This window comes from Lissotriton helveticus, chromosome 8 (assembly GCF_964261635.1).
Source record: "Lissotriton helveticus chromosome 8, aLisHel1.1, whole genome shotgun sequence".
Taxonomy (NCBI): Eukaryota; Metazoa; Chordata; class Amphibia; order Caudata; family Salamandridae; genus Lissotriton; species Lissotriton helveticus.
Genome location: NC_136069.1, coordinates 1,175,127,748 through 1,175,147,239, shown reverse-complemented (window position 1 = coordinate 1,175,147,239; position 19,492 = coordinate 1,175,127,748). Strand labels below are relative to the sequence as shown.

Genomic DNA, 19,492 nt, shown 5'->3' with positions numbered 1-19,492 from the left:
GGCGTCAGTCCTAGGATTCTGCCATATCCTAGTCCAGAAGGTAACATGCTTTAAACAGGCCTCGTCATCAATGAAGACCACCCCGGTTTATGCCCCATGAGGCTAATCTCAGTGTGTCAATGCCCAAACCCAATAAGCACTTCAGAAGCTGGTCTCAGAAACCTCAACTGCACCCCACTTTCTGTAACTCAATACTCAACCCCATAAAGTGTTGTGATCTCTACTTCACACTGGTACGTGTGAAGTGAACCTTTTGCGACAGTCCTGTTACCAGGTCACATTTGTTCTGTGGAATCTAAACCTTTCCACCCCATTAAACAAGTGTTGCCAGCTAAAGATCTGGTCGTGTTGCCGTATCTCTCGTTTTCTTTTACTATGAGGGTTCTGATAAGGGTGTCTCCCTGGTGCATATCCTTGCGACATACCTATAATGGCATCTGTGACACCTCCAGCCAGTCCTGGAATTTAGCACAACAGCATTTGGTATTCTGGGACTCGTATTTTTGGACTTCCCATTATGAATACAAGCCCAATATTTCAACCATGCAGAGTGTTATTAACTAAAAAGTCAAGATTTACTGAAGGTGTCACATATGGCGTGGGACCACTTGGTAGTGATGCTAGGGGAGGGGAAACAGAGAGTAAAATAAGGAAAGGTGGAAAAGAGAAGACGATCCATCATGCAAACATGAGAATATAGCCTTACCACAATAACAATGGGGCTGATTTCTTGAATGTTATTAGCCTTCTACAACAGAGCATCCCGGAAGTTATTAAAGTTTTATGACTTTGGATAAAGTACAGCTGCAGCACCACAGACTTTAAGCATCCTCTCTGCTTGCCTCACAGTTCAAAGCCTTTGGCTCGTTGCAAGGGGACACAAGTAATACTTAACGAGGAAGCATGAATGTAGAACAGGTGTGGTAGTCTTTGAAAGGGGAAGCATGGATATGGAATAGACATAAAAAGTAAAATATTGTCCACAAAGGACATTGTTTTCTTTTGAAATGAATGAGAATTTCCTAGATGTTAGTTTAAAAATGGTAATCTCTTTTTAATTCCAGGGAAGTATAGTGTAGTTGCTTTGTAAATATGTATATAAAAAGATCTGTTTTTAGATATTATCTGGAAAGTCAATATATATATATATGATTACTGAGGTGTTTTGAAGGTATTTTGCATTGCATGAGGTGGCAGCTTCGTCATACTGCTACACACCTGTGATACGCAAGGCAGGCTTACATGATTTATGGATTATTCAGATTGAATGTTTGTGATCAATAAAACCAATACAATATGAACTTTCTCCAAGGCTTGGATGTCTTTTGAGCAGCATCCAGGAATCAAATGTTATGGATTTTGATGAGAGTTTGAGAAGCTTGCAAAACGTTTTGAGAATTCTTTGGGAATCTGAACAAGGAGACTTGTCTGTTCTCCTCTCCCAATTATCTATTCCCCCCTCCCAATTAAATTGAATACTGAGACTATTTTCGTGAGTTCTTCCTGCTATCCCCAGCATGGGAGAGGCAGTTCTGGTTCATGAACCTCCTAGACATATTGTTTGGGGAAAAGAGTAAGCTCAAGCCACAAGTTAACCGGCTGTTGAGGACCAACTCACAAATTATTCGCCAGAAACTAGACTGGTGCAATGCCTGAATTCAAGGACTTGGGACATGTAAGTAAACATAAGTCATTACCACAAGACCCTGTATACAGAAGGAGTCGCATCAAATAGGAACATGTATAAAACAAATTAAAATGTCTCTGCATGTGGTGCAAAGATACAGGACTACGATTAATCATACCACTTTCTCATCAAGAGTGTCCATACTGAGAACACCAAGCGGCTTCAAGCCTAAGACATTCAATTTAAAGGTTTTACTAGCTGCAATTCCCTGATACAGGGGAGTGCCAAGGAGTCATCTTTGTTTCCCAGAAAGGATAATTAAGGAAGTTCCTGAAAGGATCACTCTCAACTGGGTAGTCGAGCACTGTACTATAAAAACCCTTGCGATATCCATTTGACCCTACACATATGCTTGATTTGTATGCTGTTTCCTAGAACACAGCCTTCACCCTGGCTATGACATAGGCCAAACAGGTCAGTAAACTGTAAAATTATCCTATACTTGATATTTCAAATATACACTACTGTTAGTTTCTCATTCTATTAATAAGATTCCTTCTGAGATAAATGTAAATTAATTTCACTATCAACATTTTGTCAAAACACTTTCTTTTCTGCAATATTTATCAATGCTCCAACATTGCAAGGGGAATTACCAAGGTAGTATGAACATCCTTAGTATTACCTTTGTGGATGCGGAGGCAGGTGTAGCAGCTATGTTTGAACTGGCAGACTCACACAATTAATGTTTTGCAAAGTTTTGACTAGGCTTTTTTTGAAATTTCACTTAAAGGTTTCCTTTCTGGGTCCAGAATTCACTCTGCAGATGGACTCCAGGAAAGGACGAATTGGGCATTAGGCTTTTATGCATCATGACTTATGATAGAAGATAATTCAAAATTAATAGAATATTTTCTACAAAATGACCCCAGTATGTATCTTCTTCTTGAACGGTTTGTCGATTGTTTTCCCAGGCATGTTCTGTCTCAAACCAAACCATAAATAAGTTGGCACAAAATGGATCAAACATGAAATTCACAGGGATCCCGATTCTTTATGTAGAGGTTTTCGGTATATCAAAATATTGTTCTAAAATATGATGTACAGTAATGTAAGGAATGTATGGGTGTCCCAGAAACTTAGCTTATCTACCAGCCAAACCATCTGCTTTCCATTGAGCCCCTTAATATGCTCAATGCGTCGGTACGGGTTATTCACAACTTCTGGAACTCAATAATATTTGAAGTGACAGGGTTTGTTTTAGAGGTCTTTTGGATCCCTAACATATGATAGTAAATTTTTTACCAGAGGTACAAGGAAGATGTTAACATTATCTACCCACGTCTCTGAGATAACATCCTAGGGCTGTATTACACAAAGGGCCCGATTCACAGTACTAACTTAAGACAAAATCCTAAGCCTACTACCATTTTGGTATTCACAGAAGGCACTTACTCATTTTGGTATTCACAGAAGGCACTTACTCATCGATGAGTAAGTGCCTTCTGTGAATACCAAAATGAGCAAGTGCACTTACTCATTTCAGTAAGTGCCTTCTGTGAATACCGAAAGGAGTAAGTGCCTTCTGTGAATAGCAAAATGAGTAAATGGTAGTAAGTTTAGGATTTTGTCTTAAGTTTGTTCTGTGAATCGGGCCCTAAGTGTTTTGGGGTGCAACCCACGGTTGTGCCTGCTCTGGCGCCCCCGGGTTATTTTGGTATTATAGAAGGGGCCGCGGACCCTTGTGCGGCTCCTTCTATAATACCGATAGTTCTGGTCCACATAAAGCACCAGCGGTATCTTCGCCGGGCATTCCCTTATTTGCATGGGGTTGTGCCCCATGCAAATGAGGGAATCCCCATTGCTCTCCGCCCACACCGTATAACAGATGCGGGCGCAGAGGCAAAGAAGCTCCCAGTAGGCTCGCTGACAGTGTGCCGCCTAAAAGGTTGCTCACTGTTAATACGCCCCCTGAGAGCAGCCCTCTGGAGGTGGGACATTCTCTGGCAGGCGGATGCAGTCACTGACTGCAGCCGCCTGCAAGGGGATTTCTAAACACCCTTCAAAGTGCAGGCGGGTTGCAGCCTGCACTTTGAAAACACAGAGCGGCTGCTTCAAAGCCACTCCGTATTTCACTTAAATGCACTTGGGGCAGCGCGTTTTATGCAATAGGGCATATTTTCTCTGTTTGCACCCAGCGCACCTATTTTAAGGTGCGCCAGCGTGCAAACAAGGAAAGTGCGCCCTATACATAATAGGCCCCCTGGACGTAATTGTGTGGCTTTGAAAACTGTCCACCTCGTTATTATTCTGTGTACAGCTTAGGAAAGAAATAGCTGATCGGTTGCATTAGAATATCTAGGCATTTATGATCAACAGTCACTTTTGTTAATGTTACAATCATCAATATATAAATAAATATGGAGTTCATTTTGCACACATTTCATGGGACTGTTATTTAGAAATTCATAACGTGTTACACCACAAAAAAATAAAATTTTCACCAATATCTCGAGCAATTAAAATTTTTTTTTGTATAACAATCCTTATGTACATTACGAGTAAATTCTTTGAAAATAAATAAGACTAGGAGCATTCATTGCACAAAAACAGGGGAAATTTACTTTATGAGGGTTTTTGATGTTAATATACACACATCACAAAAACTCCACATGCAAAAAAATTTGTAGGTCGAGGTATTCTTTACCTGGGTATCTCCGTCATCCACGTGTTTAAAGGAGTTCTCCTGAGCTGCATGCAGAGCCTGGCCAGACTTTAGTATATGTGCTTCTGGGCCTAGCGAAGGAATCCCACATCTCAACTCGCTGTCTGTTTTTACTGCCAAAAACCGAGGCAGTGGCAAGTCTTTAAGAGAAAAACAAAAAAGTGCAGCAGTTATGTGTGTAATCTGGCATTAAACATAGAAATTGCATTACAATACCAAATTAGAAATTAAAACTCATTATACTTAGTGTAGCACTAGGTAGTGTCCATTTCCTTCTCAGTGGAATGAGGACCGTTAACCCCTTAGCTGCGGCGGCTATTCCGCCGCAGCGCTAAGGGGGAGGTGGGACCGCGCGGCGCTCCCGTACTCATGACAGAACCGCTCCGTCACGGCCCTCAGGTGAGCTGTGCTTGTGGCGGAACGGTTCCGTCACGGCCCGCCCGCTTTTTAGAACGCTCAGCGCAGGCGCGGAATTCACGCCACGCAGGCGCGGCGAGCAGGTTGTGACGGAACCGTTCCGTCACCAGCACAGCCCACCCAAGGCTCGTGACGGAACGGTTCCGTCACGAGCACGCAACGGGTTAATGTGGTGTTTTTTTAATAACAGGGTGGTCATGACTAAGGTGACAGAGCCTACGTTGCCCAATAGGAGAGGCTTCTTTTAGGGGTCCTCTAGAACTTTTGGAAAGAACACAACAAACCCTACTTTAAACTGGATTCAAATATTCAAAGTACTGTATCCCCCCACCCCACTCAAATAAACACAGAGTCCGTGTCAATGAATGCCATATACTTTATCCAAATTTTACACAAATGGTTGACGTTTGCTCTCTTATGGAGTGAACGATTTAGGAATCCACTTCAGTGAATGAGTACCATCTTGGCTTTCTGAAATAAACCAAGGGCTTCGACATAACCCATTCACTCAAGCAATTTCTCATGTCAAAGCCTCAGTGGAGTCTCGTTAGGTCCTTTAGTGTGTGGCAGCTAACTTAGTGCCATGTCCTGCTATTCTGGTTATCCAAACACTGGTCTTAGCAGCTTCACGGGCAGATTTAACCCTATCTTATCATGAGAAGCATGGAGTGAAACAGTGCAAAGAACCAAGAGGGCGACTATGAAGGTGACTTGGTAACTACCATCCATCACCATTTCCCATAATGATTAAGGAACTAAAACACAACAGGAGCAAGAGTCAATGTAAGAGGTAAACAATTTTCTTATCCTGATTGGTCTACAGGTAAGAAAGATTTGGACAGGTCACCTCACCCACTAATTGTTGTGGCAGGCTTCATCATCGGTGGCCTAGCCAAGCCAGGTAGGTAAATACCACCATGACGGACTCCACCGCTAGTTGGGAGTCTGCTAAATTATGCTGGATATAGCAGGGAGACAGATTTCTGGATTGGATTAAAAATGTCTCAGGGTATACCTTTCAGGTATTCATTGTAATAGTTGTCTACCCTAGATATGGTTAAAACAGTTAGTTGTGGATGTTAGATGAATTACACTAACTCACCCATCCCACCAATTTATTGCTAAAATATTTTGGCCTTACTCCATGCGCATATGGGTCATCAGCCTTCGTCAGGGCTTTACTCAGGTTAGCATTCCTGTCTACTAAAGATTCTTGGCAGTTCTGGCTGAACTGGGGTGGCGGAGTGAGCTAAAGAATGATGATGGATTAAATCCAGATCAGTTGACTGAGGGTGAGTGCTTGCAATGTTCAACACTCTGTCCATCATCCCCTATGGTTTTGCTTTGTTCACCCTAAGTTGGCAGGGTATGCCCAGACGTGGGTCCCTTGCTCACTTTGCCACTGGATTCAAGCTAGCCCAGCTGATGATGGCTGATTAGCCAGAAACCGGTCCCAGAATGCTAGTTTCCGGTCCAGGGAAGACATGGCTTGGCAGTTCGGGTTGGATTGTTCCCATGAGGCACAGGGTCAGAGTGATTTGCATATGGCCATGTCTGAACTGGGGTGGCGGAGTGAGCTAAAGAATGATGATGGATTAAACCCAGATCAGTTGACTGGGGGTGAGTGCTTGCAATGTTCAACCCTCCGTACATCATCCCCTTTGGTTTTGCTTTGTTCTCCCTAAGTTGGCAGGGTATGCCCAGACGTGGGTCCCTTGCTCACTTTGCCACTGGATTCAAGCTAGCCTGGCTGATGACTGCTGATTAGCCAGAAACCGGTCCCAGGAGGCTTGTTTCCGGTCCAGGGAAGACATGGCTTGGCAGTTACGGCTGGACTGTTCCCATAAGGCACATGGTCAGACTGATTTGCATATGGCCATGTCTGAACTGGGGTGGCGGAGTGAGCTAAAGAATGATGATGGATTAAACCTAGATCAGTAGACTGGGGGTGAGTGCTTGCAATGTTCAACCCTCCGTCCATCATTCCCTTTGGTTTTGCTTTATTAAAGATTGATCCCATGCATTACACTAAGGTATACAAAGTTTGCATTAAACCTACTTGGATTTGGTACTTTTGTGCCCTGAATATATTGAAAGGGCACAACCGGGTCATCACATGCTCGTCAAGGGTATGGAGCCACCACACACCCATAGGTCCCTCATCAGTCAGTTCATACCCAATCATCATGTCCGAAAAGAGTAAATATCCTCTTTGATAATTCCTACATTCAGGCCTGCATAGATTCTCGAGCTTCTATATATGTTACATTTACCCAAGCCACCACAGTTAACAAGATTGCAACTACTTATGCATGTGATTTATACATGTATAACTCTACTGTGCTATTATGAAAATAACAGAATTACATTGTGCGTTAAATCTTGTAGACTGGGGTGGGAGGTGACAAGGCCTAGCAGGCCAAGATGAAGGTTTCTCTTCCCTGAGCTACTGGCTCCAATGTAAACACGTTGCATATTCTCAGTGATGAAGGGGGTAATTCAAGTCCTTAAAGCTCTCTAGCAATCCTTGTAACCTGAGGCCCCTCCGGGGTCAAAGACTTACTGTTTTTGTTGTGGTCACCTGACCTTGAGGGTGACAGCAAGTGTCCGTAATCCCAAAGGGGGAGCCCATTTAGCAGAGCCAGCTCTGGCTACAGCTGCGGAGCACGAGAGATGCCTCCCAGTACCAACCCGATGTTGGGTGGAGGAGTGGAAGCCCAACAGACAACCTGTGTGTACAGTGGGGGCCTTTCCCCGGATGACATCAGGGGAGTGCCCGAGTAGACTGCAGAGTAGGCAGTCGATCTCATGCCCTTTGCCACAGCGGCTCTGGAACAGTGTGGTGACCAGCTTACTTTGTTTCTTCTCCACATGGCCCCCTGGGACTTATTTGGGCCTATTGAGCTCTGGGGGTGGATGCTCCTGGGCTGTGGGTGATTATGAGATCCACACCTGGCACATATGAGATATGCCAAGGGACTTGACTCTGCCCCGCCCCGTCTGTTTGTTACATGTCCCTAGAGCTCAGCAAGGAGCATGCCTTCTTATGCCATGTGGCCTGACCTTGTCGCTGTCTGCTGGCCTGCGTGTGGCCCCTGGGGAGGACTCTGTGGGAGAGGGGGTGTTCCTCAACCACCCCTGAATACTCACAGCACAAACTGCTGAATTCAGTGGACATCCCCCAGTCTGAGGTAACATCAGGCAACTAGTGGCAGACTGCCCTACTTGCCTGGACCACGGGAAGCCCTTAAGGTCCCTCAGCAATGACCTTTGGATCTCCTTCAGCTGACATTCTATGGATCGCCCTCAGCTGGCAGCCATCAAATCCTAGTGGCGCAGGTGGGATGGGGGCAAATGGCTGGAGGGGCCTTTCTCCACTGCCTCTAGAAAAACTCTGGTTACTTTGGGGATGTTACCAGCTCATCTCCTTCTACTACTGGTTTTCATGAAGGACAATGTGCTGACCACCTGTATTCATAGTGCACTACTATCACCCCACCCTACTGAAAACTAAACAATTCTGCCAGTGCCCTAAGCCATGAGATGGGACAAACCCACTGCCTCATAAGCACAAAGTAAGATTCAAAAATTCACAGTCCTGACAGCGGGATCCCAGGACAACTCTAAAAACAATGATCCATCTGCCCTCCCACCCCCCCAGACGAAGCTGGGGCTATCCTTCAAGCCCTTCAGCATCTCACTCTGCTCTTGAATCCAAAATCGCAGAGGTGGGGATTGAAGTCTCTCTCTTGCGTCAAGATCGCCACGGTGTAGCTGACAGGGTCTCTGGGGCAGTTGGTCATATCACAGAACAGGAATGTACAGTGCAGGAACTTACATCCACAGTATCCTGCCTGTCAGCAACATTGAAGCGATTAGAAGACTGCATGGAGGATGCAGAAAATAGCGCATGGCGCTGCTATCTCTGCTTTGTAGGATTCCCCGAAAAGGTGTATAGTTCTGCACTGGGTAGCTTCCTTTAACCAAGGATCAAAATATGGATGCCCACTGATCGGCTCTCCACCTGTTTCATCATTGAATGAACACACAGGTCCCTGGCACAGAGACCTCTACATGGGGCCCCTACAGACCCCCAGTTTCAAAGATTCTGAAGTATAAAGACAAAGATGTGATTATTCAGGAAGCATGCAGACTTGGTGAGTTATAATTTCAATCACATCTCATCACGAATTACCCTGATTACATCCGCCAAGTACAACAATTGTGGAACTCATATGACAAAGTTGAGCAGGAGCTCAGGGACCTCAAACTCCAATATATGCTCATGTGCCCAACAAAATCTAAAGTGATCCATGATTCCAAATACTTTTTCTTTGACATCCAACAGACCGTGGGACTTGGCGACAGAGCAATGGCCCCTTTGAAACAAGTAGACTCTCGTCTGGGGGCTTGTGGTATCAAAAAATTAGCCGAGACAGGTGAGCAATTAGAGAGGTCACAGAAAATCCCGCAGATGTCAATGACGAGCTTTGAGGGCACTCTTTTCCTTGGACTCTGAGGGTGCACATCCTGGCCATGCTCACCACCCAGCTGTTGACTTGCCGCGGAGACCATCACCTCTCCAGAGCACAGACCCGGAGGCGTCAATGGAAATGAGAACTGATTAACTGTCTGTTAGAACACGATATCTCTAACCCATCAGCAAACAAGCATTTGCAATGCAATAGGTCTCGCATTAGGAAAGTTTGAGCTATTGGTATTGTAAATGGCAAAGTTTTTATTTATGTTTCTTTTTTTTTAAATAGCTAAATTAATAGCTTCGTCATTTACAATGCCAATAGTTATAACTTTCGCAAATGTGATACCTATAGCATTTGTAATGCAATATGTTTTGTATTTACAAACCGCGAGAGGACAAAAAAATCCGGACCACCGCCTCCTCCCAGGCCTTCAAAAGTGACCTCAAAGTTCTCCTCCTCCAGAGACACCTCCAAAAGTAATTCACGTCCTCTTGCTATTTGTGAGGAAGACTTCCCACTACTGATAATTTCTACTTTCCATGACTATGGAAGTGCCTTCCCAGTGTATGCCTGTGATTGGAGGGTCTGCCTTTTTGCAGTATTTTCCATGTACTGGTGTTCGGTGCCCTTTTCTAACATGCACACACCACTCTGCCCTTGCAACACACGGCTGCTACCTCTCACATGTCTTTGCCTTTGATACTTGCACAAGTGCCACCTTGCCCATGTAACGCTTGTTCCTGAGCCTGAGTGTCTAGCACTTATTGCAGGACTATACCTCTAATTATACTCTGTTTTCTCTTATAACTGCACACTTGTCACTTTCATTTCCTCTTGTGCACTTTTGACTACCTCATGTATTTTGGTTGCTCACAAATTTTACTCAAGTATTTTGTTTGCTCACGATTGTCACTATTACCTTTACTACCTCATGTATTTTTGGTTGCTTATAGTTTTTACTACCTCATGTATTTTGTTTGCTCACAATTGTCACTATTACCTTATGTAAGTAACGTATGTTTTTGCAACCTGTTCTTTTGTAATGTTTCTCATTATGTTTCATTTCTGTTCCTAATGTGAAGTGCTCCGACGCCTCCGGGTAAAGTCCGCGCTATATAAAAATGCATAAATACATAAATAAATAAATACCGCCTTCGGGTAAAGTCCGCGCTATATAAAAATGCATAAATCCATAAATAAATAAATACCGCCTTCGGGTAAAGTCTGCGCTATATAGAAATGCATAATTAAATAAATAAATAAATACCGCAAAACATCCTCGTTACTCTGCCGGCCTGCGACCAGGAAGTCAGGCAGGCCGGCGTGACAACAGGAAACAGGAAGTAGGAGGGCGGGAGCCTACCCCGCCTCCCACGGAAGAGCCGCGATTGGAGCCGTGTTTGGAGCACCGGAGCAGGCAGGAGCCTACCCTGCGCCCCGGTGCCGAAGGAGGGAAGAAGAGTCCTGCTGCCGGGCCCTGCAGCTGAGAGCCGCCGCACGAAGGAAGCCGGTGAGTGGGTTCCTGGGGGGGGGGGCAGCGCATGTGTGTGCGCGCGCGTGCGGGGGGGGTGGTGGTGGTGTCTCTGTATGTGTGTGTGTGTGTGTGCGTGCGTGTGTGTGTGTGGGTGCGGGGGGGGGTTGCGCGCGCGTGTCTGTGTGTATGTGGGCCTTCCTGCCTGCGTGTGCATGTGTCCCGGGGTTGGGGTGGGAGGGGTGGGGGCTGCCTGTGTGTGAGCAAGTTACTCTGCGCATGCGCGGCGCTGACGCGCACGCTCACGCGGTGAAAACTGCAAAGCGCGTGTCAGATTGGTGTCCTCAAAACTACATACGGGCAGCATTAGGTCTGAAGCAGACACCTCAATGCTCACGCATTGAGCGTACGTCTGCTCGACCTAAAAAGTGTTCTTTTTTATGATGTTCCTGCACTGGTCAAATTGGGAGATTCTCGTTGAATTCACACCTAGTTTTTGTTGAGAGGGAGACAGATGTTTATGGGGGGAAGTGTTGGGTGGAGGGTTGTTGAAGGGGGGTTCTTCAGTTTATCTTTTGGGCCTTCAGTTCTCATATGTTGTTGGTTTTGTTATTCGTACTTTCTTGCACAACATGATGGCTGCTATTCACTGGCGATCCATGGCCAGGCTCCAGATATTCTATGGGGACCCCAGCTACTGTCCCACAAGTCCACATTTGAAACTTGATGCCAGCCCCCTACTGCCATGTGTGTATCTATACTTATGACATGGAACGTAAATGGCCTGAATGACTGTATTAAGCACAGAGCGGTCCTTTGATTTGCAAACTGGCATGTCCTAGCTGCTTTGCTGCTGCAAGAGACCCATTTGATAGGCAACAACTGTTCTCCCTTACTCAGAATGGCTGTGATGGGGTCTACAATGCCAGACATATGAGGGGATCCAGAGGGGTGGTGAGCCTTCTCCGCAGAATGCTCCCTTTTATTGTATCCCGTTTGACATCAAACTCCCAGACTTATAATTTCCTCAATGTCCACGTCCCCCCTTTCCTGACTAAGAATATATCAAAAGGGATTAAAGAAGTGATGCTGCAATTACTTCAGGGAATCACCATTTTAGAAGGGTTTGATGACATTATGACTCCAGAGGTGGACTCTACTGGATCTGGGGAAATGGGAGGTAAACACAGGGGACGGATAAGTAATTGGGTTGAGTGTCTAGGCCTCTGTGTTGCATGGAGGGTATGTAACCTCCACCCACCAGCATATACCTATGGCTGCACATAAAACAATATACTGTACTGTACAATATACTGTACCGACTTGATATTACTCCCTACCACAGATCTCATGCACACGACTGGTTGCTTTATTTTACCTCAGGATATTTCCAACCATGCTCCTGTAACACTGTGTTCTTGCTCTCAGGGAGAAGGCCTCACCCGATCTCACGGCATTTCACTTGGTGCTAAATAGACAAACAATTCACACACTTTCTCAACCAGGAACTAAAGTCCTACTTTGATCTTAGCAAAGGTACAGTGGGCTCATCTGGCACGTTGTGAGTGGCTGTGAAGGCCGCGCTAAGGGGGATTAGCTAGATCCTATTTATTTATATCAGCTGATAACTAACCTAGAGACTAGCATTAAGGCCCTAGAGTGTCGTAACCAAGGTTGAACTCCAGAAAAACTCAAGGCACAGACAGCTACTGTATTGAATACTAGTGTCGCTTTCAATCACTCTTACTACCCTCCTTCTAGACATATATCAAGAAGCAATCACAAAATGCCCCTATCTCCCGAACTTCACTTAGAAACCATTCTGGTTCTACACAAACCAGGCCATCCTCCTGCTTGCTGTGCTTTCTACCAGCTGATATCTCTCATTACACAGAGATCAAAATTTACTCCAAGGTTCTGGTGAATAGACTTCTAAGAGTTCTACCACATTTGGTCCACCTATACCAATGCAGTTTTATGCCACATCACAGCACTAGACACTGTCTAAAGGACCCTTGCACATCTATTTAACCAGAAAGATCCCAGAGATTTAATCCTTATAGATTTCAGAAAGGCTTTTGTGTCACTTGACTGGTCTTTCCTCGCAGGAGTACTGGAAAAATTGTGTTTGGGCCCAGGGCCGGACTATGAACCGAAACCGGCCCTAGCAAACAGCTAGGAATGCCCAGGGGGATGAGGGTGGGGGGTGTTGCTAGAGAAAGCACCACTTTGTTACAGGGGGCCGATATTGCATCTATGCCGCAAAACCGGCCCCCGTTAACAAAAACGGACACCAAGAGTTCCAAAACCAGCCCCGACTGTGGCTGCCCACCGGGGAAACGCCATGTGTTCACTTCCACCAGTCCAGCCCTTTTTGGGCCTAGGTTAAAATTGTATTTCCGGATTCTATACTCGCACCCAAGTTCAAGTTAATGGCACTCTCTCTTCTCCATTACCATTTAGTCAAGGCACCTGAAAGTCGTTTGCGAAGATTTAATCCTTTTTGTGATTACACTAAACTTCTTGTTTAGTCTTTGTTAAATATGTCCTGTTGATGTAATACAGAAAGATCGGTATGGCAGACACCTGACCATATTACTGGATGGCACAGATGGTTGTGATTAATGACTGGCTGAGTAGTGGGTGGCATGACCCTGGTTTTCGAATGGAAGTGACACTGATGAGACGGTAATAATATTTATAACTGCTTAATGGGGATCCTATACCACAAACCCTCCCAGACTTCACCAGAGTTGTCCTACTTGCATGGCAATCTGCATCGAGATGGATCAGCGGAATACCCTTGAAACGTCCCTTTGGAGGGGCAGATGGCCGCAACATACGGCATCCCTTAAGGGTTTCGATGGATAGGACCATATTCGCATTTCCACTGTGAGGTACATTTGGCAGGGCATCCATCTAAAATACTTCCAAGACCTACAAACTGAATTATCTGCTTAAATCACAATTCTACTATTATTTACAGTTGTGTCTCACTCTTCAATCCCATCAAGAAGCCCTTAGTGATATACTCAATTTTAACCTACTCAAACCAAAGATCCTTATGGAGTCCATAGGAAAAGGGGGATCTACAAGACCCTACTAGTTGATTTTCCGGACCTCTTAGCAACTTTAATGGCATGCTGGAAAGGTTAGTTGGAAGCACTGGGCGACTAATTGAAGAGGTGCTTGCAGGTCCCCTATGGTATTGGTCACTTCCTCAAGACTTCAGATCATCCAACTTAAGTGCCTCCGCATGGCCTACATCATGCCCATTAGATTGTGGCGGGCCAACAAACTGGTTACACCTATTTTCATTGCCCTGAGAAATAGGCACATGTTTTCCAAGTGGTATGGGAATGCCCTCTCATAGTGCAGAGTTGCCTTGTTGGGTATTGTAGATGACTTTGGGGGAACCAGAACGAATCGCACCCTGATAGGGATTGAAACTGTGCTCACCAAAAGGGACATATCTAAACATTGGAACTCTCTGTTCCTTCCTTCCTTGTCCAGTTGGAGAGCAAAAAAAAGTTTGGTTTGCAAAGCAAGACAAACTAATCTACCTTTCCAGAGACTGCTCTCAGAAACGGATGTATGACGTTACGACGCATACTTTTACAACGCCTACCTTTACAACGCAATTTTTACAATGCAGGATCCATTACAACGAATGTCTTTACAACACATCTTTTTACATCGCAGATGCCTTTGCAACGCATGCCATTACAACGTAAGTATTGGTAAGTATATAATTTTTTTTTTAATGTAATTAATTAAAATTAATTTAATTTTTATCTTACATTAATTTTTATTTTACTTTAATTTTCTTTTTTTTATAAATATATATATATTTTTTTATTTAATAATTTAGGTGTTTTATAATGATGGGTGTAATAGTATTGTAAGTGCTGGATAGTGTAGGGGTAAACATTACTATTCTAACTCCAGGGGGGGTGTAATAGTAGGGTAAGTGCTGGATAGTGTAGGGGTAAAAACTACTATTCTAACTCCAGGGGGGGTGTAATAGTAGGGTAAGTGCTGGATAGTGTAGGGGTAAAAATTACTATTCTAACTCCAAGGGGGTGTAATAGTAGGGTTAGTGCTGGATAGTGTAGGGGTAAAAATTACTATTCTAACTCCAGGGGGGTGTAATAGTAGGGTAAGTGCTGGATAGTGTAGGGGTAAAAATTACCATTCTAACTCCAGGGGGGTGTGATAGTAGGGTAAGTGCTGGATAGTGTAGGGGTAAAAATTACTATTCTAACTCCGGGGGGGTGTAATAGTAGAGTAAGTGCTGGATAGTGTAGGGGTAAAAATTACTATTCTAACTCCGGGGGGGTGTAATAGTAGGGTAAGTGCTGGATAGTGTAGGGGTAAAAATTACTATTCAAACTCCAGGGGGGTGTAATAGTAGGGTAAGTGCTGGATAGTGTAGGGGTAAAAATTACTATTCTAACTCCGGGGGGGTGTAATAGTAGGGTAAGTACTGGATAGCGTAGGGGTAAAAATTACTATTCTAACTCCGAGGGGGTGTAATAGTAGGGTAAGTGCTGGATAGTGTAGGGGTAAAAATTACTATTCTAACTCCGGGGGGTGTAATAGTAGGGTAAGTGCTGGATAGTGTAGGGGTAAAAATTACTATTCTAACTCCGGGGGGGTGTAATAGTAGGGTAAGTGCTGGATAGTGTAGGGGTAAAAATTACTATTCTAACTCCAGGGGGGTGTAATAGTAGGGTAAGTGCTACATTATTTTTTTAAATAAATAATATTTTATTTTTAAATATATTAATTAATTCATATTTATTTATTTATATAAAAATAATTAAATACATTTTTTAATATAATTATATACTTACCAATACTTACGTTGTAATGGCATGCGTTGTAAAGGCATCTGCGATGTAAAAACATGCGTTGTAAAGACATTCGTTGTAATGGATCCTGCGTTGTAAAAGTTGCGTTGTAAAGGTAGTTCGTCGTAAAAGTTGCGTTGAAACGGTTGTCTACCCTCAGAAACATAAGAATGTGAGGGGGAAATGGTGGCCACATCATTGCTTATGCTAATTGGTACCTGGATTTAACTAAACTAAACCTTTATGTGGCTACAACTTTATTATAATGACAGTGTGTCGAATGCGGTGTCACTGAATGTCTTTAAAATAATAACATTTAAATGTAAAAACAATGAACTCAAGCATTGACTTTTTCTATGACTGATAATTAGTGACTGATAAGTCACTTTACAGTCGCTGTTTTTATTTTTATTTTCCACAACTAACCAGTGTTTTTAAAGTCGCTTCCCATGTCCGTATTTTGCACCAGAATTAAATTGTTGAAACTCTCTTCTTGAAAATTGAACTTGAATATGTGAAATATTCTAATGCAAAAAAAGTGAGACTTGATGATGAGGTTGGGAGTATTCGATTGAAATGACAGCTGGAAATGGAAACTGATTTATAACACAATGAATGGATGAAGATGTATTCTGTGTTTTACTCTTCCAACTGTGCCACTAATTTGAAATGAATACAACATTTTACTTCATGGCTTTTGTATTATACTCTAGCACTCTGAATAAATTCAAACTAACTACTCCTTTGAATTCCCCACGCTGTACTGGTTCCCTAAAAGGGGATCGGCCTCACAGGTTGTAGCGTTGTACGGATTTGAAATCTTATTGTCAATTTATATGTGGCTACCAGAGTCAAGAACTTGAAAGCTCTGTTAAGCTAAATTGTTAAACGGCCCTACTAGGATTTCTGAATTGGTCCTGTTAAGCATTTCTGTAGTTTTCCAGGAATTTATTTTCATAACCATGTTTGAAGCATGTTCCTTGAGCACAACAAATTGGAAAAGTGTCTATTCTCCACCTGATGTGGATTGCTTGAGGTAATTAAACAGAGTAGGGCAGTCTGAATGTTTCTATCGAAAAATAATTAATGCAGTAAGAATGTAGGAGGTAGGAGGGGGCGTGGCCAGGCGCCAGCAGAGATAGCCGCCTAAGACCCGAGCTCCGCCGGGACCGAAGTTGTCCCCGCGCAAGTCCGTCCAGAATCCTCAACAGGGTGCTCTTCCATCGGCGCCCTGACCCCCTGATGCGCGGCGCCCTCGGGCGACACCGAGTTCAGAGCTCCGTGGCCCGGCGTGGCCGAGTCGCGTCCATACATACGCTGCGTTGGACCTGGGGCTTTCTGCCTGGAGCCCCAGGCCGGGAGCCACCAAACTCGAGGACCCGGCATGGGGCCTACTGATCTCGACGGGCCTGTGGGGAGCCGACCTTCACTCCGAGCCCGCCATTTGACTCGGCGCCCGTGCTGTGCATCCGCCGGCCTCCTGGAGGGGCCAAGTGAGGAGTAGAGACGGGGGGGGGCATTGCTGACCCCCCCGGGGGCACAATTTTTGACATTTGTGTCACCGTTTCGCCACAAGGGGCCGGCCTGGAGCGGAAGGCAACAGGATCCACCCGGTGGGGCGCGCCAGGCCCCAGCGCACACCCGCTCGGAAGGGGTGGCCCCCAGGACGGCAGCGGAGCAGAGGTTTGGTTGCGGCGGGGGAGGAGTTGGACTGGCCAAACAGAAAGGCGTCAGTCAGATCCCGCAGGAGCACCCCCGGATCGGAACCCCTGCAGCACGCGACTGGGGTTGACTGGCCCTGGACCCCCTGGTGAGGAAGCCGGTAATAGAGAGAAGGGCCTCCGTAAGTGCCGTGCGGGTGTGGAGCGGCGGTGCGGACTGGAGCCTGTTGGGGGCCATTCCCGGATGGGCGACTGGCTGAACCCTCAAAAGATTTGTTGGAACCTGGTGGGACCGGGTGAGGACACCTGGGCTTGAGGACGGCCTCTGGGCCTGGAGGCGCTGCAGACGCTGCCGTGTGCAGGTGGTGGGTGAGGCCCTCCCTGCCGCAGGAAGCTACGGGCCGCACGTGGGGAGACGGAGGCGCCGAAAATCTCTGCTGTCGTCCTGGGGTCATTCGTGCCCAGTGGGGGTGCTGCGGGGACGCTGCCTGTTCACCATGAGACCCAAGGGAGGTGCGTCCACCCAGACGAACAAACTGGACAAGTATGCTGTGCCGTTGCCTCAAGGACAGGCGGGAGCGGCGGTGGGGGACCAGGCGGGCCAAGTGGAACCCTCCCTAACTTCCATAACGGTGGCGATTCAGGCGCTAGGTACCAACTTGGAAACAGAAATGGACAAGATCTCCATTGAGGTGAACCTGCTCCGCACAGATCTGGGCAAAACCACCGAAAGATCGAAGTCAAACGCGACAGACATTAAAGCGCTGCAGGCCTCGGAAAAGCGCCTTGAAGGTCGAATCAATGAGCTCGTGCACCAACATCGCCAAATGGCCCTCCGACTCGAAGATCAGGAAGGGAGGGCCCGAAGGAGTAACATACGCGTGGTGGGGGTTCCGGAAGGAATGGAGGGGCAAAGTGTGGAGCTGTTTCTCGAGGACCTGATCCTCCACCACTTGAAACCCACCAGGCTGTCCAAAATCTTTACGATTGAACGGGCCCACTGCGCGCCGGTCCCTAAGCCCAAGCCGGGGGATCCGCCCAGGACGATCATTGCCAAAATACTGAACTTTAGGGATCGTGACGCTTTCCTTCAGGTGGCACGGCAACAGAGAGACCTACAGTACGAAGGAGCCACTATCCGGTTCTTCCCCGACTTCACCCTGCAGGTCCAGCAGGAGCGGCGCTCATTCTTGGGAGTCAAAGCGGCGCTACGTGACCGGGGCATCAAATATATGATGTTCTTCCCAGCCAAGCTGAAGATCATCGTGGAAGGCCGATCCATGTTCTTCACCACACCAGCGGCGGTCCAGGAGTGGCTTGACACGGCAGCGCCGACCGACCGGGTGCGACAGGAACATGACACATCGAGGGAGAGTCGGGCCCAATCCCCCGGGTCCGCAGCAGACAAATCAGAAGGGGACATACGGAGCCAGAGATCGTGGCGCTCAAGATCGGCCAGTCCCCGATGAGACACTATCTGTGCTGCGGCTGCACACTGTGGACTCTTCCTGCGGGACCATGCCCTACTGAACTGTAAAGTATACTGCACTGTGATATGTTAAAGTTTTTGATGCGAATGTGGGGATGGTAATGACATTTGCCCAAAGACTCTGGACTCTGGTGGGAGCCTGGTGGGCGCTCCGCAAATGTGAGGGGTGTCCAGTCTGGGGGCAGCGCAGGTATGGAGGCTGGAGTTGGGGCCGGCGCGCGTTTTCCCTAACAGAGTTTACCCGGGAGGGGACGTTCCCTCACTCCTGGGTTGGGGTTGGGCGAAAGGCGCTCTGCTATTTGGGGTTGTGGGTAGTTTGAAACCTACAGAGCAGGGAGCAGGGTGGGGGGGTTGTCTCAGGGGTGGGCAATGGATCCAATTGGGTCACGATGGGAAGGTGAAGTGGAGTTGTTTGCGAGCAGGGGAGGGAGGGGGGAGGTGTTGCGGGTGGGGGGCGGACCGGGGATGGTAGGAATTAAGGGGGGTGGGGAGTTGGTGGGAGTTGGGGAGGGGAAGCACTACTTGTTTGGACACACTTGAGAGGCAATGGAAGGATCCGCTGGCGTGCAGGGGTCCCAGGGTCTACGCAGGACGTCAGTTGTGGATATGGCTAAGAAATGGGATAAAAGCCTCAAGAAACTGAGTTGGAATGTGAACGGGCTGGGGGACAAGCTTAAACGCACCATGGTACTGCAGTTCGTCAAGCGTCACCAGCCCGACGCTGTGCTGCTACAAGAAACTCATCTGTTGGGCAACACCTGCCACGCC

The 19,492-nt window shown here is 46.3% G+C and overlaps 1 protein-coding gene across 4 annotated transcripts in view; it reads right to left on the bottom strand.

Annotated features, from left to right (window-relative positions):
- Positions 1 to 19,492, bottom strand: part of REPS2 (RALBP1 associated Eps domain containing 2) — a 1,083,293-nt gene that overhangs the window by 700,127 nt on the left and 363,674 nt on the right. For all 4 annotated transcript variants that reach the window (XM_078658107.1, XM_078658103.1, XM_078658105.1 and 1 more), the window contains one exon: positions 4,335 to 4,492. In XM_078658107.1, coding sequence (XP_078514233.1) covers positions 4,335 to 4,492 — 158 coding nt within the window. The remainder of the gene's footprint in view (positions 1 to 4,334; positions 4,493 to 19,492) is intronic.